The following is a 26,428-nucleotide window of genomic DNA, read 5'->3' on the forward strand; positions in this document are numbered from 1 at the left end:
AAAGTTGAACCACAGAAAGCACAACATTGGCACGTGATATTTCAGGGCCCTATGAAACACATTGGTGATTATTCTACAAGAACGCTTTCTCCAGCTCTTGCAATGGTTGAGGAAACTATAGCTTTTCCACAGTCCGTGTGTTAATGAAGGATGTATGCATTATTCTTGTACAACTATGTACTGAGCAGAATAATTCACCTGCTCGACCCCATTGAAGTCGCGCAGTGTCAGGTAGGATCCATTACTGTTATCTACACTATGTTGCGTCGATAAGCGAGGTCAGTATAAGTAGCTGTTGTCAATATACCACCATCCTATCTGCTGTCAGATGTTAAGCTTGGTTGGCATTTCGTAATTTGTGCTTAATACCGCATGGCAATGCTGTACTTGTCCGATTTCTCCAGAGTGATTCAGAATTTCGGATTGCATGAGAAAAATGTAGTTTAGAAATGGATGAGTGGCACGATCTTTTGGCAGGATGCCCACTTCAGAGATAACATGGTTCATTTGTGTCCTGCAAGCTGCGGAAAACACTGCATTTCTGTTGCTGACAGAATCGACATCTTTTATCTGGCATTGCTGCAAGTGATGTGTATTTCTAGTCTCTCTTGGATAGAATGGACAAGAACCGCATTGAAGTGTGGTAGTGATCAAAATGCACCATGAAATGCCACCCAATTCAATTTGAGTGCATACGAGCTAGCACTCTTAACTAGAAAAAATGTCTGCACTGGAGTCTCTTATTGATGCAACATTTGGTGCATCAAAACTTGTGCTCAAATGTCAAAGCACAAGTATTTCGCTCCACTGTGGTTGCCATTTGGTGGCTCTGACCTGGGAGAGTTTTATTTTTTTTCAAACTACAATGCAAAGGCAGCATTAAGCTCATCTTGTTTCACACACATTTTTCAGCAGAAGTGGTATCATGCCTGCTTACAAGGGCTCACACAATTGGTACACTTTTCTTACATGAACACTGTTCAGGATTATGAAGCTTGCATTGGCACATGTGTAAGGGTGAGAGGTACGGTAGTGTGATGCGTATGAACTTCTCATTTTCTAAAGCTACAACTTCAGCAGTGAAGATGAGAGCTTCTGAACTTTCTGATACATCCTGCGATCTTCCCCGAAAACGTGAAACGTATTTCGTTATATTACACTGTTTACACAGGATCTGTCCAGATAAGCATTTCTCATTGCTATGTTCTTGGCATGTCCTCGTGAAACTGGCATTCTGAGCTCAATTACCAGGCACTTTCTAAGGTGTTTTCTTATACGAGAAACCTTGAAAAGCTGGACATTACATACTGCTCAGGTATTGTTCAGAGAATGGAAACAAAGAAAGACAAAAGATCTTTGTCCAGCCTTCAAGTTACAACACTGTAGAATCAAAACACGTTTTTAGAAGTGTATCAAGACTCTAACATGTTATATTTACTAACAGCAACAGTATCTTTTTCTTCAGGAATTGTGTTCCTATAAAAATAATCTAGGTGCTCTGCATTTAGAATAGCCGGGCTCACGGCAACATGTAAGTATTAGGTGGACTACATTATGGACCTTCCTTTATAGCTTACACATCGCGTGGATTTGTCACTGTCCTCTTGAAGTCTGCAGTGACCGATGAAAATGCTGAATGTGGTAGACTATGTGGTGTCTCAACTGTAGTGCACGAGGCTAGGAGTTAAGGATGTTTGCTGAAGAACATGATTTGATTGACAGGTGTTCGTCGACTGTTGACTGGATAGATAGATGAGGGCAGGGTGGCTTGAGGGAGTGCATCAGGGCACTTCGAGTGACAATGCTAGAGTGACGATTACAAAACACTCGGTGCAGGCTTTTTCCTTGTGAGTCGAGGAAGCACAACACTGGCTTTGGTGTGTGAGAAGCGCTTATTTACACATTGGAGAGGTTAGCAAGTGCTTGTTGCACATGTAATATTTACACGAGAATGACCCCCCAACAGGTGTCACCCTTGCAGGTTAGCAGCACACCAAAACTTATACAGATAGATGATCGGAGGATGCTCTTGCTTCCAGCCAGCCTGGAAGCAAATTCAGCACTTGCTCACAGTGCAATGCATTTTAACTATTAAGCAGCCAAGGAAATTTCAATTCTAACTTGAGGATCAGGGTTGTAATTGGAACTGTTGCCTAGGAGGCCCTGTAGCTTTAAAAGCAGTGTGTTGAAAGTAGTAAAAAATGGCTTATTTTATAAGTAGTAGTTAAGAGCTTCACAGTTACATCAACCAAGCGTGAAGGTACACAACTATACCAGATGGTGCCTGAACCCTACGGTTAAGTGTTGAAGAGCTGTCAAAGTACAATAGGTGGAGTAACAGTAGTGTCCCATTATGCTGCTATTAATAAACTATACTACTGAAATTTAAATAATGATATTGGTACAGAAATGTACTGCTTTGAGAGCCTCTTACTATTCATGATATAGGGCACTGCGCAATCGTGCATCCAATAATGACGTTGTACAGTCTCGAGCACTTTTGAATGGAAAATTTATAAAAATATGTTAGGCTCGCAGCATTTCTCTTGTTGGCTGTAAATAAACGTCAATTTATTGCAGAGGGTCAGATGGGTTTTCCTAACAGTGCTGGACGAGTGAGTTACAACTGTATTGGTTCTGTCATCTCGTAGATAAACTGCATGACATGGCGTCATGAAAACATTGCAAATACAATAAACTCTCTTGGCATAAGTTTTGATGAAAGACAAGATCAATAATCGGGCACAGAAGTTTTCTTACTACGAATTTAGTTGAAGCACTGGATAGTAATAGCATGCAGCATTTAATATGTGCGCTTGCACATTTTCTCTAGAATGTAACGATGCTTTGCACTGAGCATCCCTTTCATTTCTGTCCATGCAGCTTGTTTGTACATGTCAATGCCCGAGTTTTATTCCCGTGAATTCTATTTTTCTACTGGTACTGGGAGGGAAACAGTGTCATGAAGACATTATGCACCTGATAAGAGAAGGTAGCTACATAATGGGTCTGTTATTTGGGCAAATTTATTTAGGCAAACAGTTGCTGCATTATCCACAAATATTAGGGCTTATATTATGTTATGACAAAATGAGAAGACCATTTGGAGAATGTGCAATAGCTTCATGCAACTGTCCTTGCAATTTCGTCTTTAGGTACTTTTAGCAATACATACTTCACTGCACAAACAGTTGCAGAGCCTCCTAGACAAGTTGTTTAGTATAGGGATGTATTCAAAGAATGAAAAAGTAAATTAGATCAACCTCTTTGTGTATATGCACAAACCTAGTAAAAGTTATGAACAAAAGTTTACATTTTCACCCTGACATGCATGGCTTAAAAAGCAGGGTGGCGGTGCACTGGCTGCAGTTTCGTTTGCAAAATGCACACTCTGTAACATTTATGTATGTACATCCAAAGTCTACATGGCTACAGCATTATGTACACATGCAATTCTGCGGTTGTGCTGCTAAGTATACTTGATTTCCTCATGTGTTAAATAACCAGCAGGACTTCTCTCTCGACGAGAAACCGTCGTATCACATTTCTCAGCGGGTTATTTTGTGTACTAAGCCAGGTGTCTTAGTTTTTTTTGCCCTGTGGGGGCAAAAAAAAGAAGTGTTTAAGTTACAAACTGCCATTGTGTCCTACGAACCTCTACCAGAAACAACTGTACTCGGGAGCAGGCTTTGTCACCACAAACCACTCATGCACATATATGTGTAACGAAGGAGGGGGGTCCATAAAGAAACAACTCGAGACAGCAGGCTGGCGCACAGTGTTTTGTCTTTGGACGTGGAACATGCTGTACAGACAATAACTAGCTTTTACAAACTCAATTGGTTATGACTGCAGGTGCAACGTCTGTGCGTACCTCTTCGTAACCATCCTGCCTGACAAGTTCCGTGTAAATGCAATATACTGTCGCATAGCAATCAAACACCAGTGTTCAGATTGGGAGAACAAACGAAATTGGAAGATCACACTTGAGGTAGTGGGATTATTAGAGTGGCTGGATTATTAGGGGGCTTTGGCAAGCCAAGCATCTTATTTTTGCAGGAAAAAAAAAGACTGATTTCATCATCATATGAAGTACAGATGCCAATGAAGCATTTATATGCTTTGTGTCTGTGTTCAGTTTCTGCTGTTCATACTTCACATCTCATTGTTGTGTTGTAATACATAAAATAATAAGCTATGTTTCCCACGCTTTTATGGCAGTATGTGTGTCTGATAACTTACTCGGAAATACTGCTGACCCTTGTCAAGCCTTTTTGGGCATCGATTTATATGGTCATGCCAGGCGATTTCTTTTGTTCCCACTTCACTGTGTCTTTAAATCCTTAAAAGAAAGCAAACTTGAAAGCAAAGTGACTACAACCTTCAGTGTATTTAAGCTTGGGAACTTTCGTACAAGCCTGTTGTTAGAAAAGTTGCCAATTCATTGGGAACAGCAGACCTATGTGACATTTTTATGTGCTGCACTGTTGTGAATCAAGAATGTCCCATGGTTACAACAACCTGTGTTTTCATTCTGAGAACTAAAAAAAGAAGATTTTTGGCTTACCACTGATTTGTTTTAACTGAAAGATTGCAGCAAAAATGCACTCTTAGGTTCATATCATTAATAAATTATAGAACACTACACTTCTACATGCCACAGCGGCTGTAAAAAAACGTTATATGTGCTGGCTTGATTAGGACTGTTTGCTGCTTATTAAATAGTTTCAGTGTTGTGCACTTGTAATAATCTTAAGCATAGATTAATAGTTTTTGTGTTCTAGACAATGGTGCCATATTCCACTGACATTCAGCTCGTCTAATATATTTGTTATACATATGCGTACACCATGATCCGTAGTAGTGGGCAGGCTGCAAATTTTACGATGTTCATGTTAATGTTGAGTGCAGTATGGAAAAACAAACAGCATTACACTCGGGGTTGAGGAAGTTAATGGGGTACTGACACACAAATTTTGGCCTCGCGTTTTTTTGTTGCAGTGTGTTGCTGGGGATCTGTTAGTCATAACACGGCACACCGTTTGCTGCAACGCGCGACAGATAATTACATGCTCCTCAATCCCGACCAGTGTCAGTTTCGGTTTCAAAAACAACAAGCCTCCGTGTGCAACTATCACCACCTAGCAGGTGCAGCGCTCGATCACGTCAGCACACAGAACTGTGACGTACTTCCACACGGTTCGTGAGCAGCCGCCGAGAAGTAGGCTGCTGGAGCAAACGCGGCAAAAAAGCATGGCGGCTATGACGTCATCATAACTTGTTGCAGCGTGGTAACGTGAGGGAAGTAGGGGGTCCCTGAGAGTCCCCTTTGAAGGCATTAGTCGCGCGAGGATGTCGATCGCTCACGTAAACTTCAAAATTCATTTAAAATATAACTTCCAAGCTATATTCGCTGTTGCTATTTTGCAGATGATATGCGCATGTGCACCGGAATCGATCCTGCAGGCGATCTCGGCCGCGAAATATTGTGTCAGTACCCCTTTAAAGCAGTGAACTCGGGAATGATTTTGTGTAACTGCAGATGTAGCAGAGAGGAGTATGTGTTCCAGATACAGAACAACATTTTGTTTAGTACATCTGTACATTCAAGCTAGCCTTGCAGTTGAAATTCACTTATAGAGAATAAATCTATACAATATAAATGAAATCTCTGCCCATGTTTTGCTCCAGGCTATTTCATGACAGTGACTCTCCTTACTGCATGCAACTCTGTGGCTTTGAGATGGCATTGCATCACTTTTTGCCTGCGTTAGGTGATTAAGCAACTGCAGAATCAGATTTGTTCTCAATCTGTTGTTTTCGTAGTGTAAATTCATGACAGAGGGGCATGAAAGAGAATGGCGTGCTTCAGATTCAATTTTATACTGTAACTAGCTGGAGATGAGCGACAAAATTTTCCTGCTTATAACCGGCACAAAAAAATACTGAAATTTTGGAGCTAAACAAAAATAGCAAATTTCAGTGTCCAAAGGTGGCTCCACGGCAGTGCTTCGTGGGTATGCAAGGAAGCCAGCTTCGCGGCAATACGCGGAGATCATTTTTAGAAAATTTACCCGAATCGTTGTTGAGGGTGCGGTTTATACGCGAGAATAACTCGAAGCATAGTTTAAAAAAAAGCACGCATTCGTGTAAAACTTTCAAATTTTTCAATGTAAATGTTTGTTAATGATTGAAGTCCAATTACTTTATACCTGATACACTCCTGGTGTGATTTTTCGTGCACACCTGCCAATGAGGCGAAAGCAAGCCTGAACACGACATTTGCATAGCTTGCATTGTGGTCTAAATAAAAATAAGGAATAGTTTAATTTCCAAGGCACCGAATTCATTGCAAAATGGAAAGAGAATGAGTAAATCACATAGCAGCAATTTTTTTACTGAAAAATTATTTCACTTGGTGCTTTTTGCCTTGTGAAATTCGTTTTCATGATTGTGTTTCTGCACCTGTAGTGTATGGATAGATTTGGACGTAGAGCTGCCATAGGTGGTGCCTTTCTACGACCACTGTGTTTTTTAAGCATACACGAGCAAAGAGCTGATCTCAAAACTTGAGTAGAAATGATCATTTAAATGAAGTTTAAAAAATGAGTGCTATGACAACAATGTGCTAGTTTCTATCTATGTGCAAGGGTCGCAACTTCTGCGTGAAATTATATTCACCTCCACGAACGACGAACGTTCATTCTGCATTGTTTGTTCTTTGGTCGCCTTGATTTGGTGTGACATTGACTCTATTAAATGGACACTATCATATGTTCTCTCATATAAGATGTTATAGCGCCGGTCGTACTGCATCACCAGTTCTTGCTACCAGAGCCCTGTTCAAATAACTCCTCTGTGAAGTATGGACAATCGCAAATACCACGTATAATTTCATCTGAGTGTAGCAGTTCCTGATTATCTTCTCTATCTTACCATCAGTCATGTTGCTGAATATGAATCTCCTTGTTACTGTCACTATGCTTACATTCTAACTCTTCTGTGCTCCATCATCCTGCTTCAAGTATTTTTGGGATGCGGGTGTAGGTAAAAACAATTTCAGTGGAAATGACCAAGAAACAGTGCGGCATTGGCGCACCTTCAGTGGTATACGATTCACTCCCTCACTTCACTCACTCTATCCTTTCTCAAGAAAGTTTTCACTCGCCATAATGAACAAAGCAGGAAATGAAGCCTGCGCGGTTGCGCACATTGTGTGACTATACATGCTTACATACACATATATACACATGCAAAAGAACAAATGACGACACCAAGTGCTTGATGGGTGGCGTGTGCAACATAGTAGGTATCTCCAACAGTGAACCAATGCAGATGGGAGCAAGATGCGTCGGACACAAATGTAGAGCAACACCGTGCTAGGCTATGGTCTCAACAGGAGCCGTGTAAGAAACGCTATGCTGTGCTTCCCCTGTCAGCATGTTCGAGCAGCAGGAGCTGCAGCAGTTACAACCACGTCACGTGGATCGCTACCTCTAGTGGGAGAACAACGCCGGGAACGTTCTCAAGACACTTTGCGGTGGCCCACTGCTCACAGGCCCGACATCGCTGAGGACGTGTTGTGCAGGTTGTGGAGTTCGTGCATTTAACGTCTGCTGGTGCAAGCAGCACAAGCCACACCTGTGTGCCTTTTGTGTATGTACACGTGGTTCTGAGATCCCACACTTGGGGCAGTGTGAGGGAGTCCTGGGCCTACTTCGGTGGTGGCTGTGCACTACTGTTGGCTTGTATCCTCTGGTTTCGGAACACTGTATTTTGCAGCGTCCTTTTCCATCTGTCTACGGTGTCCCGGAGCTTTGTCAGCCAGGTGAGCTGAAAGTGCAGAAAGTGACTCATAAATTGCTCAGGGAGAAGCAAAATGGGGCACCACACATGTATTTTAAGAAAAAGCCGTGACTGCAGTGTTTAATGACTCTTTCATCTTAACTTGATCACTTCAAACAACAGCTATGAGCTCATGAATTTGGTGGATATCTTGAAATCGTACTCGAATACACCATTTAAGTTATACAGTCGAGCCCATTATTATTGTTATAACTGATATTTCTAATAACTGGGTAGCACGGGAGAGAAATAAAGGGAAGAGGGGGTGCGGGCTGGTAGAGCTGTTGGCGTAACGCGTCCGATACCTCTCCCCAATCCGCCTTTTTCACGATGCCACGGCGCATGCGCCATTCCCCTAGCGGAAAAGTCGCGAAACGCCTTTTGATCTCGGAGGCTTTTGTTTTGGCGATACCAGCTATCCCTGCCCCTACCAAAACGGCAGGAGGCAGCAACGTATATAGAACCTGTTCTAGAAAAGTTGAGAGGCAGCACAGGAAAATGAAAAAGGCGGATTTCCGACCGTGGGTTGTGTTCGCTCATTTAACTCCAAAGCCGGACGTCACTTTGTGAGTGACACTAGACGTGCGCACAGCTTTGCCTACCATGTTTCAGTAACCCCTGCGGCCAACCCGCGCTCTTGCAGCAAGTGGCGGTAGTGCTTCCAAAACCCACTTCTGTCTCTCTCGCTGCTGCTCATTTTGGACCCGCCGCAGATTATATGCGAGGTAGAGCGCGGCCGCACTATCTTCCCCCATACCACGCGCTCGCCGGTTACACCCCTGTCCTCCAACCAAGCGTGGGTGTTCTAACAGTGGTGGTGGTAGTGGTTTGAAGAGGAAAAGGCGCCTAATTTCTGCAGCCCGGTCGGGAGCACGGCGCAGCGCCTGTTCTAACAGTGGGATGCAACATTAGAAGTCTGCGGCATTTCCTCCTCAACGGCGGATGCAATGGGCGCACACTCCCCTCCACGCACGCTCGAGACTGACGTCATCAGCTGGACGGCCGGCAACCCTGAATTCGGAGAACACTGCCGAGTGGATGAGCGGGACTATTTCTTTAGTCGCGGAGGCGACCGGCTGTCGCGCTTTGGTCGTCCGGGTAGGGTAGTCCGGGCGGGGCCACACTATCCGACTATTGGCCTCGAGGAGTTACGGAGTCGCCCTCTATCGGACGCGCCTCGATTGCGTGTTAGGCAGGATACCGCCGGCGCGCTCCCCATAGGTTTTGCTGTCGGCGCTCTACAAAAACACCTCGCGGAAGCCCTTCAGGGCATTTCTGTCAGTACTTTCGAAATGAACTGTGTTCTTTACTGTCAAAATAATCATTTTCGACGAACTGAAAGCACAAGATAGTGTACAGTCGCTGTCTCTTTGCAGAAAACCGAGCACCCGCTTCACGCTGTCACCGCGTTGGAGACCCCTGAACCGGCTTCTTGCGTGAAAGGTAGTCACTCGCTGAGTGCAAACTATGTGAAATATCTCGTTAGAGTAGACTGCCTGTATAACCAAACGGAGCATAACAGAAAGAAGCCTCAAGCTAGCGATCGCACGGGTTCGCGACGACTGACGGTGCCTCTGCATGTATGAGCGTCTGCATGTATGTTCGTCTGATGGTTTCGCTTTTGCTACGAGCGCGTTTTGGCACCGCGCTGTGAATTTTAGGCCGCAAAATATGAGAATTGTGAGTAAACAAACAACTACTGTTGCGCGGACGCTATCAGAGCAGTTCAAAAACAATTTCCCTACAACTGCGGCTTCCGTGCGCATGGCAACTTTGTGGTCTGCCGTCCCGACGATTCAGTGTTTTTTTTTTTCTTTTTCGGTCTAAATTCGGGTACGTTTCAATGTCATTTGACAAGTTGTCTCGCACTGCGTATTGATCGGTCTTCTCAGCGGGCAAATGCCGCTGCTTCTGTTTCTTTATTCAGCGCATTCGTTTCGTTTGGTGCTCACACAAAACGTGAGCAAATGCGACGCCTTTTTTTAATGCTCCTTAATTATCGTTCCGTTTGCATTCCAGTGAACTTGCCGCTCTCTGTCATCAACAAATTCATACACCAAAGCTTCACCACTTCGAGATTGCTGGTGGAAGGAGAACCAGTCTACGAGACAGAGCATGTAGTAGCATGCGACGCCTAGGAAAATAATGAAAATACAGTAACGTTTGCCGGACTTGTTCTGCAAACGTCGGCTGTGAACTAGGACCTACATGAACTTGAAATAGCGGTGAATAAAATAGAAGGTATTGCAGCAACCAGCAGCCGCAAAACAGGATAATAATTATTTGGCGTGTACCCCAGCAATTTTGGCAACAGTGTCGAGTCTAACGCCAACAGGGTGGCATCTTTCCCACGTAAATAAATGAGGCACCAAGAAAATACATGGGGTTGGCCGGTGGGCCGATCACGGAGGCAATGTAAAATTTATGTAGCTTATGAAGCAATGCATGCCTCATCAAATGGGAAGGTTGCCCGTCGGCGTCCCGCGTCGGTGATGCAAAAAATAATCCTCACGGGATGGTGTCACCATATGACGTCATCATGACGTCACAGATCGCCAAAATATGTAGCGTTATTATGACATCACGTAATGTGACGTCACATGATGACGTATTAACACGTCATAGTCGATTTGCATTGCCTCCGTGATCGGTCACGGAGGCCGTGCAAAACCGCGTTAGGTGCAGAACGCTTTTGGATCGCGGGAGAATCAGTACATCGACTGACAAGAAGAAGATGGCTTTTGCCTTCTAGTCATCTTTAACGAATGCATAAGGGACCCTGGGCGTTTTCTATTCAACGTATCTAAACAATGACTTGCGCATCTGCAGCATTTTGTGGACGCTGAGCACGGGGCCGAGTATCAAGAGGTCGCATTGGAGGGTTCTGAGATGGCATCGCACGTGGTAAAAGGTAGCGCTTTTACCATCCTGTGGCAGATAAGCATCATTTGCCGGCGGGAAGCGTGCGCGAGCAATCGTCTCAGTGCGCGCTGTCTGCTACTCACCGAACATCGCAGGCCCGACGCAGTAACAAAAGTCTTCGTCGCGGAAGTGCTTGTTGCACACAAGACTCGTAGCAAATGGCTACTTGCCGGTTCTTATCTTTACAACCCATGCTTCACGCTGTTTCTTGTCCCGCGGTTACCAGTGCAGGCTGACACTGGGCTCCTTTGCGTAAGCGCGGCACTGCTGCACCGAGCGGTAGAGCCCCAAGTTCGTCGCCTTCGGAGGCAGCTACTCTATTACAATGGTTTCAATTGAGTAGAATATGAGAGAAAACTTCCGAATTTGAACAGACCGCAGCGCATGTGGGACTTGAAACTCGTTTTCAAAGCACGCGGCAGTGCTCCACAAGCAGCCGACGCGGCCGCTGAGACCACGTGATCCTGCCAAGCACGTCACGCCGACGGTGGCGCCGGCGTTTCCAGTGGTGGGCCTCGAGGCCAATAGAAAAGTTAATGTTAGTTCACCTTGCTTCTTTCCTGCTGTCACTGTGCTCGCTCGGCTCAACCTCGCACGCTTTCTCTCGCACACAACCTTTACGGCTTGCGGTGCGCGATAGACCCAATAGATCTTTAACGCGGAACGTTAACGCGGAATTCGTGTTCGGAAGGGTGAAAGGGAGACGTTTGCAAAGGCGTGCATTTGGGGGGAAGGGGGTGCAGCAAAGGCGGCCGCGACCCCCTACTCACCCAATGGGCGTGCAGTCTGCCCCATAATTCTACTCAGTCGGACCTACCCCGCCATTGCTTAATGAGCAGGAATATGGTCACGCAAATTTTTGACGATAATGGCGGCCGAAGGTCACTGATGTTGCATTGCATGTTGTCTTTTGGACATTACAAAAGGGTTGGAGGGGGGGGGGGGCGCTGCGATGAAACTTTGCTCCCTTTAATGGGAAACCCCGCGCACGCCTATGCATATGCGCGTGGAACCTGGTTGCATATCATGTGCTTGAAAGTGCAAACCAGCAATCGGAAAGGAGTCCAGAAAAAAAAAAGCAAGTCCTTCTTGTGTAGCTATTGGTGTAGTTCTAAATCCTGTGCTAAATGCAGCTCCACTACAGTGAAACCTGAAGTGCGTAGCACGGGCACCCAGCGATTCCCGTTCATAGCTCTGAGTTCCCACTGCTCCGTTTACCATACCGTTGATGACGTCATTGTGTTTGAGATACGCATGTAGGGTTTCCCCGGCACGAGTAGAATCTTGTTAGAGAGATTCGCAAACCCAATGTGCGACATGCGCGCTACTTTTTGCTGCGCTTTATCGACTTCCGGCTTGTTACGGCAATTGAGATACGTGTCGTCTGCAGCGAGTTCCGTCAGATTGTTTCCCCCTTCAAATGTGGCGTCGAAAGCACCGGTGGGAGCGTAGGCGTGCGCACGGGGAGGGGGGGGGGGGGCGGCCGTTCCCCGTAGTCACCTAAGAAGGGAGGCGCAAGATCTGCCCCATACGTTGACACCCCCTAGTCACTTAGGAGGGGGAGGGGGCAACATCTGCCTCATACGTTGACTTAGTAGGGGGGGGGGGCGCTGCGATGAACCTTCGTCTCCCCTGATGGGGAACCCTGCGCACGCCTATGGGTGGGAGGAGCAATCGCGCGCTTGGCGAAACGGTGGCGCCCCCTCTTTCACGGCGCAGTTGTCAGCCGGCCGCATGTTTTCGAAGCGTTCTTAGCGATCTTAAGTTAATTATTGCGATTACTTCTTGGTTATTTCTGTTAATTATATTACTTCGAACCTTCTTCGTTAATTTTTATCGTGCTTTGAGCACTGCTAACTTTGTTTTAGGCCTGTATTGACCACTTGATCTTGAGCGTGACCATGTGACACGAGAGACTGGATGGACCATGGACGACAAGCCGGGCCCCTAAAGTGCTTAAAGGGACACTACAGTGAAACAATGAATCCGTTTAGATCGATAAATCACACTCTGAGAATTCTAATTCTCTTAATTTCACCATCATAGGACTCTCTCTCTTTAATTTCAACATCATAGGTATATCATTTAGGAGCAAACCAAGATCAAAGTTTCATTTTTAAATTTTGCGCCGAAGTCTCCACGTGTGAAGTAACGGATTTCAAAGTATATTTTTCGTATTTTGGCGACATTGGCTCAACGAAATTTTGTGAAACTTGGTATGTTAAGTCTCTGGCCCTGTCAGATGACAATCAGCTTCATTTTTTTTTACCGATTAGGAACAACGTGGGCCCTAGTGGACGTCGTTATAACCTATGACGTCACGGTGATTGGTGCTGGAACTTCAAAGTGGCCTCGCCTCCCGCATTTCCTTTGGCGCGTCTTCTCGCGGCAAAGCAGTGATTTGGCTGTGTTTCCCAAAGCCAAATCACTGCTAATGGGCAATGAGAGACAGAAGAAAGATTAGACAAAGAGACCCGCAGTCCGCTTTTAGTTAACGTGCACGCTGCGAATATTTAATGTTCTACTACGCACAAGAAAATCTCCCGCCGGCGCTAGATTGCAGGTCAACATCCAGTGCCTATATATACGGGGTGGCCGGTGAACGGTTGTGCAGCGCGAGCAGTCGGTTTTTTCAATCAAGAAACTCGCTAGCAGATGCTGCCTGCGTCGGCGTTGTCTCTCGCGGGCGAGGGCGCGTTCTCGTTCCTTGCGAGCTGGTGGTTCAGCGTTCATCGCAGAAAGAGCATTTACATAGTCAATGCGCGCCGTTCGCCCTCTCTCGCCACACGGCGAGCACTGAGGCGGTGGCATTCTCTTGCGCTCAAGCAAATTGACCGTCACGACAGCAGACGACGATGCACGCCGTGACAGCAGACGACGACGACGATGTACGCCGACACGCCGAAACCCTAAGGTGCTTCGCCCCTAAAGGACACGGTGTTTTGAGATGGCGCGTCTCCTTTCATGGCGCTCTGCGCGCTATCAACGGGATGCGTCTAAAGCCCCAGGGGATTTAGACGCGTCACCGCGACGCTACTGCATGGGAGGACTTTAATAGGTGCTCCACGAGCGGCGGTTTTGCCTCGAGCCACGAAGGAAGGAGCGAGGCCATGGAAGGAGTACGAAGGCGCATGATACGGAAGAGGGACGACGCGCCTACCACAGCAGCAGCGTTCAGACGCACGTGTGACGCAAGCAGCCCTACCCTTTCTGAAATAAGGCGGACCGACGTCTCCCATTGATGAGCGAGCGTTTGCATACGTTTGCGCTGGCATTGAAAAAAATAGAGGCGGCGTTGGCGTGATTGACGTACTGCTTTTCCATCCATCCATCCATCCATCCATCCATCCATCCATCCATCCATCCATCCATCCATCCATCCATCCATCCATCCATCCATCCATCCATCCGTCCGTCCGTCCGTCCGTCCGTCCGTCCGTCCGTCCGTCTATCTATCTATCTATCTATCTATCTATCTATCTATCTATCTATCTATCTATCTATCTATCTATCTATCTATCTATCTATCTATCTATCTATCTATCTATCTATCTATCTATCTATCTATCTATCTATCTATCTAATCTATCTATCTAATCTATCTATCTATCTATCTATCTATCTATCTATCTATCTATCTATCTATCTATCTATCTATCTATCTATCTATCTATCTATCTATCTATCTATCTATCTATCTATCTATCTATCTATCTATCTATCTAATCTCGTTCCTGGGCACGGCCGGACTGGAAAGCGCGCGAGCGTTCCGTCAAATGGGTAAGTGACAAGAACTATACTCGGGGACAACTTTCTGTGGCAATGAAGGAAAAGCTACGGGGGCGGAGCGTCTGCACATGTACTGCTACGCGAAGTAGTCCGGTTTGGCGCGCGTCTCGTAACACCGTGGAAAGTGATGGCTAGCGTTGCATCCATCAAGGTACGGGTAAAAGGCGCGACTTTTTCACGCACGCAAAAACGCAAAGTGACAACGTATAAAGTAAAAGAAATACAAATATCTCGCTTGTGTGCGCTGCGTTCCGTCTCAAAAAGCTACATGTAGAAAATGAAGGAGTGTTTTATATATCTCGCGCAGAAAATACGGACGCAATTGTGGGACTACATTCATTAGCGGTAGGATACGTGCATTGTGGCTCTGTAGCTTTCCCTTCATTGCCATAGAAAGTTGTCCCCGAGTATAGTGTCCTTGACAGAGAGATCACTTTTTAAAATCTTTTTAGCTTTGATATGGTAGAATGAAACTAGCAGCACTAAATCTATTACTGAAGAAGTCTCTTCGTATGATTGGGAACTCGAAATGTTGAACACAGAGGCGCTCACTGTAGTACACATCTGCTACTAAGTGTAGCAGATGTGTACAGTGATCATAGGTCGGCAAAACAATTGAAGCGCACTCACACTCACTCAAGGAATATGTTTTGCTCTGAGGGCTCACTCGGACTCAGACTCACCCATATTTTCCTTAACAGGGCTCATTCGTTCTCACTAAAATTTTTCTCATCCGGTCTCACTCGGACTCAAGTTCACCAACATATCACTCAGCCAGACTCACTAAGACTCACGGCTTGAGCTGAGTCTGAGTGAGTCTAAGCGAGTCGACTCGTGAGTCCGTTAGCATAAAATAAGCTTTTTCGTTCAAGGTGTCAGTGCTCTTTAACGCCAATATCTCACAATATCTCACAAAAGGCGCATCAGTGCCTTTTGATCTTGTACCTTCAAATTCGAGTCGGAACGCTAGCGCGCTTTTCTAGTCCGGCCGTGTCCTGAGACGGCAACTACCTACAATATAACTCGACGCTCTTAAACAACTGCTAAAGGAGGTTCTGTGCGGAATTTTCGTTCTGTTGCATTTGTTTTCCACCATCGCATTCATATGGTTCAGATGTGTTCTCGTTATGCAAGCATGGATGTGTAGTCCAGTGGTTAAGACACTTGCCTTCGGAGCGTGGGGGCCCGGGATCAAACCCAACAACGCCAGGAAAGTTTGTTTACTTTTATACACTTATTTATGATTTATGATCTACGTAACAGAGGGACGGACGGACAGCTTTTTCGTTGGGTCGGCATATAAGTGCTTACGCATTTAAAACGCGGGGCAGAGAACAGATTCAAGAAGAGGTGTTTGACAGCACATATACTTCAAAGACATTTTTGCAGTCAAATGCGCACACTTTGCTTTGCTTACCTTTGTGCTTTCATTTGAGGCTTGCAGTGTGTGCACTGTGATGATCTGTTGAAAACGATTTAGGCAGACAAATACAAAGACATTCTTGAGGTTGTGTGCTGAAAAATAGAAGGAGAAGAAGTTCTAAAAAGGTTACAAAGGCTCAAGCAGGTTAGCAGCATGATGAAAAGTCAAGCAGCATTTTTATAAATGTGCATGTAAGTGCTCAGACTTGATCACAATACGGCAATTGCAAAATAAACTGCCATCATAATTAGACACTTAGCACCTTCCTTGCTTCATGGTACTAATTCCGAATCTTTTCTCTAATGGCACGCTAAGTTGTTAACTAAGTACTACTTAGCTGGTTGTATCATCTAGTGTACGGCCTGGTGCAGATGCAAAGGAGGTCCAGATTTTGTGATCAAGCCCGTGATATAACATAAAGTTGAGGTTATTGATAGCATATGTCTGCCTCTCAATGTTAAGCTTGTCAGGACGGTAGACTCCTACTAAAGTGTCTGCAGTGGGACATGGAGATATTCACACAGTCTCGAATTTGAATTGATTTGACATGTAAACGCTACGCCTTTGAGAGCTTTTGAATACGGGCAAACGGAAAGGAATTTGGTCGAAACTGGTATCACATTAAAGTTAAATTTTCAAGAAGTCAGGGTCTATATGTTACATCACGCGTCGGCAACCTGCGGCCCTATGCAACCCCCGGCACCATGTCAGAGCACCAAAAGTCGCATTGAAAGAATTCCTTAAAGCTTTGCTTGTAACCTATGCTTGTTAACATGAACCTCGTGTCATGCGTGCTGGGTATAAGCATGACTTATATTCCAGTTATGTAAGTTATTGTAAATGCGAGGAATTTTTTCTCTTTGCCGGAAAAGCACCCCCCCCCCCCCTCGCTTTGCCGTACGGCCCCCGCCGTGTCGGCTTCATGCAACTCGGCCCTCCGCCTCAAAAGGTTGCCGACCCCTATTTAGAGCAAGATAATTCAAAGCACTTGTCCCATTCACAATTCACACACACACACAAAAAAATCACAATTCCGTCTCAAATATGAGGCGTGCATAACAATAGCAAAATATTAGGCAACCATACCGAGAAAGGTTCATAGTTTTATCGGTCCTATATATTCCAGTAAACATTCGCTACTCATAACAAGCACGATGTCCCGCGCGCATAGGCAGACTTGAACACATCTCACTCGATCACCGCAAACGTTGGCTTTGACGGCGCTGGCGTGACGAGCAGAGCAAGCGAAGTGGGCAAAGACATTCCGTTGCCCATCGCTGCTGTGAGAAAGCACGGCCTTTAACACTAGGAGCGAAGAGAGCGCACACGAAGCGACCAGCCATCTCGGCTCGCTCAGCATTTGCACTCTTTAAAATTGTAGCTGCGCGAAGTAACGGCCTCGCCGCTACCAGCCGGGCTTACTCGAGGAGGAAACACGCGCTTCACCTATAAGTCACCCTCTACGCTAGGTCCTCGAGAAAACAGCGTGCATTAAACCAAGCATATCGGCTCACTATTCAAGCCGCTATCCTTCTCGGCTCTCCTTCGCTCGGTTTCCCTCGCACCCACAATATACATTATACGGAACATCACGGCGACGGCAAAAGTTCACCAGGAGCGTCCTTGTAACTGATATCGCAGTGAATAAGGTGTTTTCCACCAACCTGCACCCTCTTGTGCGCTGACGTCATGGATGCAGATGCGATCCAGGGAGAGAGGCTGCTTGTAGACTATGTACTTGACACCGTCCTGTATTGCATTGTTCTTTTTATCTTGGCTGGGCTTCGTGTCCAGGTTTAGCGACGATTTCTGGAATACCACGCAGTAAATTGTAAGCGCTACTCCCCCTACGCTGTTTTTGCTTTTATCTAGACTGCGGATGACACTTATCTTGACACAACTGAGTGAGCGTTCTTCCAACGTACAGACAATACAAGAACATTTGGGCCATGAAATGACATTTAAGAAAATATTAAAAAGACAACGTTTGGTTGCACTTCAAATACACTGACATATTCATAACAGCTACACGTGCAGATAATGCTGAACGTAGTAATGTACGATTCTTTCTACGGATTCGTACTAATGCACGATTCTGCGAAAAAAGAAGAGAGTAAGAAGGAAAGCATATATTTCAATGGTAGGCCTCGTTCCGAAATTTTAACAGCCCCTAAGAGGGTACCACCATAAAAAAGGAGAAGCAGGTTACAGAAGAATTGCCACTCGCTCAAAATAAAATATTGGACACGTTAGCCACCCTGTCACTCATTCTCATTTTGTGGGCGCCACGACAAAAATATAGATTCCTTTTATTTACCTTTTTGCTCAGTCCTTTCTTTTTTCTTGTGATTAGGATCATGTCATCGAAAAGGACCACATAAACTTCAAAGCCACTTTTAGAGGTGTCTGAAAAGGAATACAATTCAATGGCGATTTAGAGGTAAACGCGTCAGCATTTCGTCGCACTTCGTATCCGTTTTACTTTTCAGACTTCCGGCTTCTGTTACGTCACTTCTACACCCCCCCCCCCCTCCCTGATGTCACTTCCCATCTCTATCACCTCTATATCCACACAGCGAACCGGCTTCACGGCGATCACAGAACACAGCTTTTTTTTTTTTCACTTTTATCCTCCTATTGCTAACGCATAAAAAATGAAAAGAAAAAGCTTGAGCTGCATGTATTTCGCAAGTACAATATGCCCAGTGGTATATATGCTTAGGTTGCATGGACTTACCGAGCATCTGCAGTGGCCCCTCTAGTATTATTTGCCGCCGAGGACTGACGATCAGCCTTTCGCATGGTTGCTTTGAAAGTGGTACTTTCAGGAACTGAAATGAGAAAGTTTAACATGTCATCGATTCGCTTGTTACACGATATTAGCAATTGTTTTTCGGAGGTGAGCTTTAGACTAAGTCGCTACGCTGAATATCATTAAGGGTGGTTGATTAAGCGTGCCTTGCGAGGCCACACATGCGTTGTGTTTTGAGAATGTTCGCTCTTGGGGGAGGGGCAAGGAGGAGGCAGTCAAAAATTATGCGGGTGGGGATGCCCCCTCCCCCTGTGGCATCGCCCCTGCGGGTCACTGCGGTTGAAGGAAGAGACGCGCATCACCGGTCTCTTAATGCTATCGAGAAATTTGTTATGGCCGATTCAGCGAGCGATCACAGCATGGCTTTCTCGCTAATATTTTCAAGCTGTTTCTGGTACGCTAAAGCGACTGATTATATTCGTGTCATATCCCATTTAATCACACACTAATCTCTCCTTGTTTCACTCGCTCTCTGACTCATTCGAGCGCGTGCCCACCTCAAACACGCACGCGCACAGGCGACCGCTCTCGTTTACATAACACTCAGTTGAAAGAGAATACCTCAGGAATGTAGAGTTTTGAGTCTAGCTCGGACACCGGTGGCCACACGATGTTTCTCTGGATCTCCAGCAGCCGCTCGAAATTCTTGAGCCATTTCATTTTGTCGTCGAGCTCGCCTGGAAAACGAATAATTAATTTCACTCTTTCGATTTTGTCGCCACTTGATTCTTTCAATCAAAGTTCTACATGAACAGGCACTCCGTAATGTTAGGGAGTGGATGGCGAGGAAATACAAGAGCTCAGCATAGGTGAGTATAGTTCCGGGTAAGGGGATTTACTACACGGTTCTTCCTACTTCAGCTTGTAAAACTGTAGGAGCGTTAGCTGAATGATGACTCCTAGAACCATATGCTATTGTTTTAATTTCATCCCTCTACCTGGCAAAATTATACTGCCATTACTGGAATACCGCGCAGTTAGGGTCCTGCACATAGTATAACGTTAAGGCGACGCGATAGATATATCTGAAGTATTTCTTAAGCCGCGACGACTTTTCTTTCCCTGTGGGAAATCGACTATAAGCCGTTTTGCACGGTTGCTATATCCCATCACTGCAACATATGGAACAGTTTAGGGGGTGGTCGTAAAGCAAGTTTTGGCTAAACAGGTAACTTTACTCTTTCGTAGCTCGGCAAGTGCGATTTCACGGCTTTTTAAATTTAATTTAATTTTCATTTTTTAATCACATTTGCACTTCTGAGAGTCTGGGAAAAAATCTGGGAAGGTTGCCAGGTTGTCATTTATATACGGATGGCGGCACTGTGATAATTCATTATTAATCAGTAATTCTGGCGAGTGGTACTCGCCGTATTTTTTTAGTTATCGTGAAGAGAGATGCAGCTTCGCGAATTCAAATGTCAATGCAATTGTCGCATCAAAAAAGAAAATTCGGCTCTGTGCTATACCATATAACTTGTCATTACCAAATATATCTACCAAACTACAACGTATTTAATAGATGTAATCACCATCATGTCAACCCCGATTCTTACGCAGCTACATGAAGGGACATAACACTACAATCGAATTTTTGTACTTGCCAGTCTAGCAATGTCGTTAAACGTCGCAACAGAACTTTTTTTTTTTTTCGTAAGTGCTCCTAAATGAAGTCTTCGCAAAAGACTATCGACCGTGCTGCTTCACTTTCTGAGATGAACTCTTGGTAATGCTGCTTTGCACCCTGAGCTGTGTACGCCTTTTACATTACTCGGACTTCTATCTCTTTCTGTCACTTCCATCCCCATCGTGCGCAGTAGCAGTACGGAACCGGTTTACTTTCCTGAATTCATGCATGTCTCTATATATATGTTGGTGGCTTGACATCACGGACGAGAATGACGTCACGCAGCAGTAATGATACTATTATGGGGTCAAGCTCACGGAGCGAGTTCTCCTCGGTCTCGAGAATGGCTGTGATGCAGTCCCGTTCCTCCATGTCCTCGGTTCGCATCTCGATGTCCTTGAGGATGAGAGGGACGCGCATGATGTGCTGCACCGGCGACACCAGCAAGTCGGTCAGCTGGAGTTTCTTGCAGCGCGGGTCCCGGGCGCACCACTGCAAATCGCGAGGAGTACTTCTGGGTCAATACGATAGTAGACACGGGGTGCGCGAGAAATTCTCTTGAAGCGCCACATCACAAATGACGCTCTGGATCGAAGAGCGAAGTCATTTCTGCGAAGGAGGGAAATATGTGACGTGTGGAAAAGTGCGCGATGCTGTTGCGAATGCGCTGGGGCCTCGAAAGTGGTCTCGCACGCACGCAATGGCCCCGATTTTGTACCGAGTCTTATTGGTTATCTGGTCATGTTTTCACTACGCGGCGTCGTATGACCACCGGATGACTATTCCCTCCACCTTGCATCTTTCGTATACCTTCGCGTCTGTATCTTTAAATTCAGCTAACGCGAAACAGTATATAGTCACAGTGCAATGTGATCGATAGTTGGTATAGTTGGCAAGTTAGCACTATAAACAGTTAGCACTAAACATGTTTAGGTCATGGCCTTTGTGGTGTGCATACAGTATACTTAACAAAGGCTGCACTGTATGTGAAAGGTAGTAAAGGAAAATAAGTCATCTAGTATGATTTATGAAAGTAAGCGGCGACTGGAAACACTGCGGTATAGCCTACTTCATTTAGCTGGTACATGGTGTTTATATTCAAAGCGTAGCAAATCTGTATGTGACCTGTATATGACCTGTATTGAGGTTCACCCTGTTATGTACAGAGGTCTCAAATTGAGAAATCATTTCAACACTGTGTCGGGGTACTGCAGCGAAGCGGGTCTATTTGTGCCCATGTAAAAAGCTTGCAACAAAAAAACATTATAGGCGTACTGTCTGATATCTGAGTCTGGCTCTGTCTTAATGACTGGTACACTGACTGAACTTCGAAAATTACGACAGCCACCAGTGACGTAGCCAGAAATGTTTTTCGGGGGAGGTTCAACCACCCTTTATGCATGTTCGTGCGTACGTTTATATGTGTGCATGTGATATACACATGCAAAATTGAAAAATTTGGGGGGGGGGGGGTGTTGACCCCCCCTCCCTTCCCTTGGGCTACGTAAATGATAGGGACTACACAGAATCTATGAGTAGATTTGGTTTAGCTATATGTCCAGACTCCTTGATTAGCTTTCCACAGCACTATGCGAAACAAACGGCAAAACGTAGCACAGAGAAGCAGCTTAACGTCTCTCGAATCCCAGATTACTATGGCTTCGTGTTTTCCGCATCTTAACGCCGTGCGCTGGACATATGAAACTCGCGCAAAGTCTAGAGAGATACTTGCCTTTTCAAACTCGTTGAATTCCACTTGCCTCCTGAGTGTCTCCAAGTAGTTGAGCGCATTTATGTAGTTGAGCGTGTATCTGTGGTAGGCTTGCCTCAGCGCCGCTGCTTTGGTGCTCTGTATACAGGGGATGTGCGTTCGGTTGCTCACGAGAAAAAAAAAATTCGACAAATAAATAGGCGAAACTACGAACGTCATCTTACCTTCTTGAAAAGTCTAATAAGGACTTCTGTTGTGCTAAACTCTCCGGAGTTGTGGCTGGCCAGGATGAAGTTGATAAACTCTCTACAGAAGGCGTAAGTTACCTAAAGAAAGCGTGCGACGAGGTACGTTATCGCACAGACTATCAACAACATTCAAGGGGGTTTGGATAATCGACATGCTTAGAAAACTGCGGCACAACTTACGCAACAAAGTTCATCGAGGTTTCCGAAGAGCACCTCCGGTTCTGCGAACATCGCGTATCCCTCCACTTGGATTTTCTTCAGTGGCTCCATGAACACCTACGAAAGAAGTAATGAAGGAAGGGGATTTTTGAGGGCTCGCTTCTTTGTTTGACGCAACCTTAATGAAAATCAGCTGTTAATGAAGCCAATGAAGGTATAGGGTCGTTAATCATACTGTTTTAAGTGTATTGTAACAATTGTGATATATATATATATATATATATATATATATATATATATATATATATATATATATATATATATATATATATATATATATATATATATATATATATATATATATATATATATACTTGCCGCTGGCAGGGACCGAACCTGCGACCTTCGGAATACGCGCCCGATTCTCTTACCAACTGAGCATGTATTCCCATATTGCTGCGAATAAACGGATGGTCCCAATCAATTTCCGCACTTTCGCGCATGTTCAGTACGAGCATACCATGAGCGTCAGCTGGTATTATCATATGCCTGTGTGTTTTGTATTTTAACCTCTGTCACCATGTCCCCTCTCCCTTCTCCCACCGTCGCAGCTCTCGTTTGCCCCAGTCTGCTCCTTTCCGAGCCTTTCTGTGTGTGCACGGCCCCAAACGTGACAAGGTTGCCGAATGAGGTTTTACCTAAGGCGGGGATACTTTCGCTGTCTAGGCAAATCAGCGCCGGACCTTGATTTTATTTGTTCTGTTAAGGGCTTATCTCGCTGGTCACGCGTGGCCGAACTGTTGTCGATGCTCAACGGCGCATATGCCACTTCAACCTCAGCTAGCAGCTACAGATCATCCAAAGCATCAACAGATCCACGACAGCTCGCGTTTACCGTTCGACGAGCTTGGGTAGTTACATTTGTCTCACCCTGCACAGTGCAGAAAACACTACAGGCCTCGTCAGCTACTGACTGGCTGAATGAACCTTAGACTTCGCTGCACTGCACAGAATTGGTAACGCGTGGACCCTGTTTGCCACATGAGAGGCACTGGGTTCCGATTCCCGGTGTCGCCATGCACCCGCCGGTTCTTCTTCCTCGGTTTGGCGCTCGGTGTCGTGCGTATCACTTTCCTTTAGAAGGTGACCTCTCCTTTTCTCAGTCTTCTTTCAATCCCCTTTTCCCGTCCCCCCAACGACGCCGAACCGTGCTTTCTTACGGGTTGCTGAAATAAGCGCGTTATCATCAAATCACTACTATACGCGTTCGCAAAAAAGGAGTCACGTACGTTTTTCAAGACCATCAGGTGGTCCTCGAGGAAGTTACACTCGCTCTGGAAGAGCTCCCACAGCGCCTCCTTCTTTTTGGCCTCGTTCTTCTGGATGGTCTGGTTGATGGTACGGAGGAACTGGCTCTGCAGCGCGTCTCCCGCCGTTGGGCTGCCTCGGTCCGCTTCGCCTGGCACCGACAGGCCCCCTGCCCCTTCGGGAGCAGCGAATGACGACGAGGCCGCAGCTAAAGACGATGCGGCGCCGCTCTTGGGAGAACCGGCGCCCCCGCTGCTCGAATCGTCCTCGTCCTCGTCGTCGCTGCCGGCTTCGCGCTTCTTCAGCGATGCCACGAATGTGTCCCACGTCATGCCCTGCGCACACGGTGGTCCCCGTGTTAATTGCAGACTCCGCTTGTTTCCTGTACCTTCTTTCGTATAGAAAAACTTGGGTGTATAGACAAACTATATAGACAAACTACGTAGACTATATAGGCAACTATAGACCAAGTGGTGACGTTGTTTGTTAAGCCTGCCATCAATCCTTCGCTACCGACATCTTCGGCCTGCCCTGACACCCACAGCACAAGGGACACTTAACGTATTATCGCGAAAAACGCATTACGCAGAAGTATATAAGCGAGATCCCATTGTACTTCCTTTAGTTTGCTGAACACCTGCTACATGCGGTTGTTGGTACAACGTCTCGTACGCTAACACACATTTGACTTATATCGAAGGTAGCTGTTTGGCGCTCGTCGCTAAATGAGGTCGCACATCAAGGCAGAGAGAAAGAGCGATTGAAACTTGCCTTGTATTTGGCCAGCTGCTCGTCGCAGAACTCGGACGGCCTGAGCGTGCTGAGGACCTCTTCGAGTCCGCCAAGGCACTCGGTCTTGGCCCTGTTGGCCCTGTCAAACTGGACACACATGTGGACGGACAGGAGGCGGCTCTTAGCACGCACCGCTCGCGCGCGCCGCCAAGCATGCAGAGAGAAGGCAGGCAGGTCGTGGGAGAGGGTGTTAAAAGAGGGGAGCGGGCAGGAGCGGTTTTTGGAGCGGGCAGGGGCCAATCTGGAGCAGTTCGGGAGCGGGAGATGAAAAAAAGGGGCACCGGCCAGGATCGTGCATGCGTGTGCTCTCGGCCCACCGAAGGGCCACTACGTCAGGCAGCGTAGAAGATCAAGAAGAAGCAGGGGCGGCGCCGGAAGCAGGCTCACACGGCAGCTTGCGGCGGCAGCAGCAGCGGCAGCGGGCGGTAGTGGCGCTTCGCTCAAGGGGAGAGAGAGAAGGGACACGTGATCATTGCAGGCAGTAGTGGCGACTGGCCCCGGCACAGTGGTCGGCCGGCCCGTACGTGTGTCATGCGCGGCTGGTATGACGAACCGAAAATAGCCGTTGAAAAGAATAAAACGTGTGAGGTGATTGTTGTGATGGCCTGCATGGACCCGTTATCGAGGAGGTGGTAGCCTTCTGTAACCTATGCGAAAAGAACAGCAAACTTGGCGCTTTGTGTAGGTTTCGGATAAACTGCAAAACATGTACGTGACAGATAGAGTACCAGGGGTGTACCCTCAGAGAACACTGCCATGACGCAGAAAACAAAGACAAAAACAAAGCGATGATGTTATGCTGTTGCGCGTAATGAAAATTAATTAGCGAACCTGATCAACCAACAGCAACAGCGGGCATGCAGTATTGCGAAGCAGTGGTTCTTTTAGGCAACGTATTTTCATAATTTCGTTATCATAATTTCGGTTGTACAGTCGAATAGTGGACCGAGACTCCAGACGAAGCACAGCCGAATCACCAGTCTTGCCGCACTTCATGCGATGCTACAATAGGAAGTAATACTTTGCTAACATTAGCCTAGCTAGCGGTGTTTCAATAAAAAGGATTACAATTGAACTAGATGGAGCAGATGCCATTAGCAAACGTTAGACAGAGATGGAAAACGTTAGATCTACAGGAATCGAGGAGACTTACACCGTGTGAAATATTTAACAAATGTAACGAAATGCGATAACAGGATTAAGGATGATTTACGACGCATAATCTAGCGAGATTAGGTCGACATAAGTTATACTTGCTACTTAATCTGCCCGTTATAGCTTTCTTTTTTAATCCTCGAAGTGAATGTTTAGAACGCTCTCGAAAGCAGCAGTCTACACGATGGTGATAGAATAAGGTTTATTTGGGAAAATCAGACGCAATATGAGTGAATGTCGAGTGAATCGCGTTAATGTGCTTACCGAAGGATGTCGCAAGGTGCTTAAAAGAAAGATGATATAGGAGAGCGAAGGCATCCTAGCCTCTGGCACAGAGCCCACGTGTCCGGTCGTGGAGTCTTTGCCAGACGTTACGATGCTGTTACGATGAAAACAACACACACGCATGCAACACACAACACACGCATGCATTCAAGACGCACATTCCGACAAGACAGATCAACACTGTTTTGCCCTATTGAGGTCGTGGCCTTGGTGCCTTAGTTAAGCTTATTTGAACGCGATAAGCACAGTGGCGCTGAATGCACAAAGACGCGTTTTCTAATGCCTATGCTGAACTGACCGAAGTCAGTGAATGAAGTGGTACCATCTGGTATCATCACCTGCTCTCGGCTGGTGT

General features: G+C 46.0%; 1 protein-coding gene across 1 annotated transcript in view; it reads right to left on the reverse strand.

Annotated features, from left to right (window-relative positions):
• Positions 1-1,127: 1,127 nt before the first annotated feature.
• LOC119396845 (uncharacterized) overlaps positions 1,128-26,428 on the reverse strand; it is a 161,320-nt gene continuing 136,019 nt past the window's right edge. Inside the window, exons 11-22 of the mRNA XM_037664187.2 lie at positions 24,613-24,720; positions 23,823-24,176; positions 22,555-22,650; positions 22,351-22,452; positions 22,148-22,264; positions 20,733-20,907; positions 19,353-19,468; positions 18,717-18,810; positions 18,297-18,385; positions 17,644-17,788; positions 15,974-16,071; positions 1,128-7,833 (exon numbers count right to left, since the gene is read on the reverse strand). Of these exons, the coding sequence (XP_037520115.2) occupies positions 7,714-7,833; positions 15,974-16,071; positions 17,644-17,788; positions 18,297-18,385; positions 18,717-18,810; positions 19,353-19,468; positions 20,733-20,907; positions 22,148-22,264; positions 22,351-22,452; positions 22,555-22,650; positions 23,823-24,176; positions 24,613-24,720 (1,614 nt within the window). The 3' untranslated portion in view covers positions 1,128-7,713. The remainder of the gene's footprint in view (positions 7,834-15,973; positions 16,072-17,643; positions 17,789-18,296; positions 18,386-18,716; positions 18,811-19,352; positions 19,469-20,732; positions 20,908-22,147; positions 22,265-22,350; positions 22,453-22,554; positions 22,651-23,822; positions 24,177-24,612; positions 24,721-26,428) is intronic.

This window comes from Rhipicephalus sanguineus, chromosome 6, assembly GCF_013339695.2.
Source record: "Rhipicephalus sanguineus isolate Rsan-2018 chromosome 6, BIME_Rsan_1.4, whole genome shotgun sequence".
NCBI lineage: Eukaryota > Metazoa > Arthropoda > Arachnida > Ixodida > Ixodidae > Rhipicephalus > Rhipicephalus sanguineus.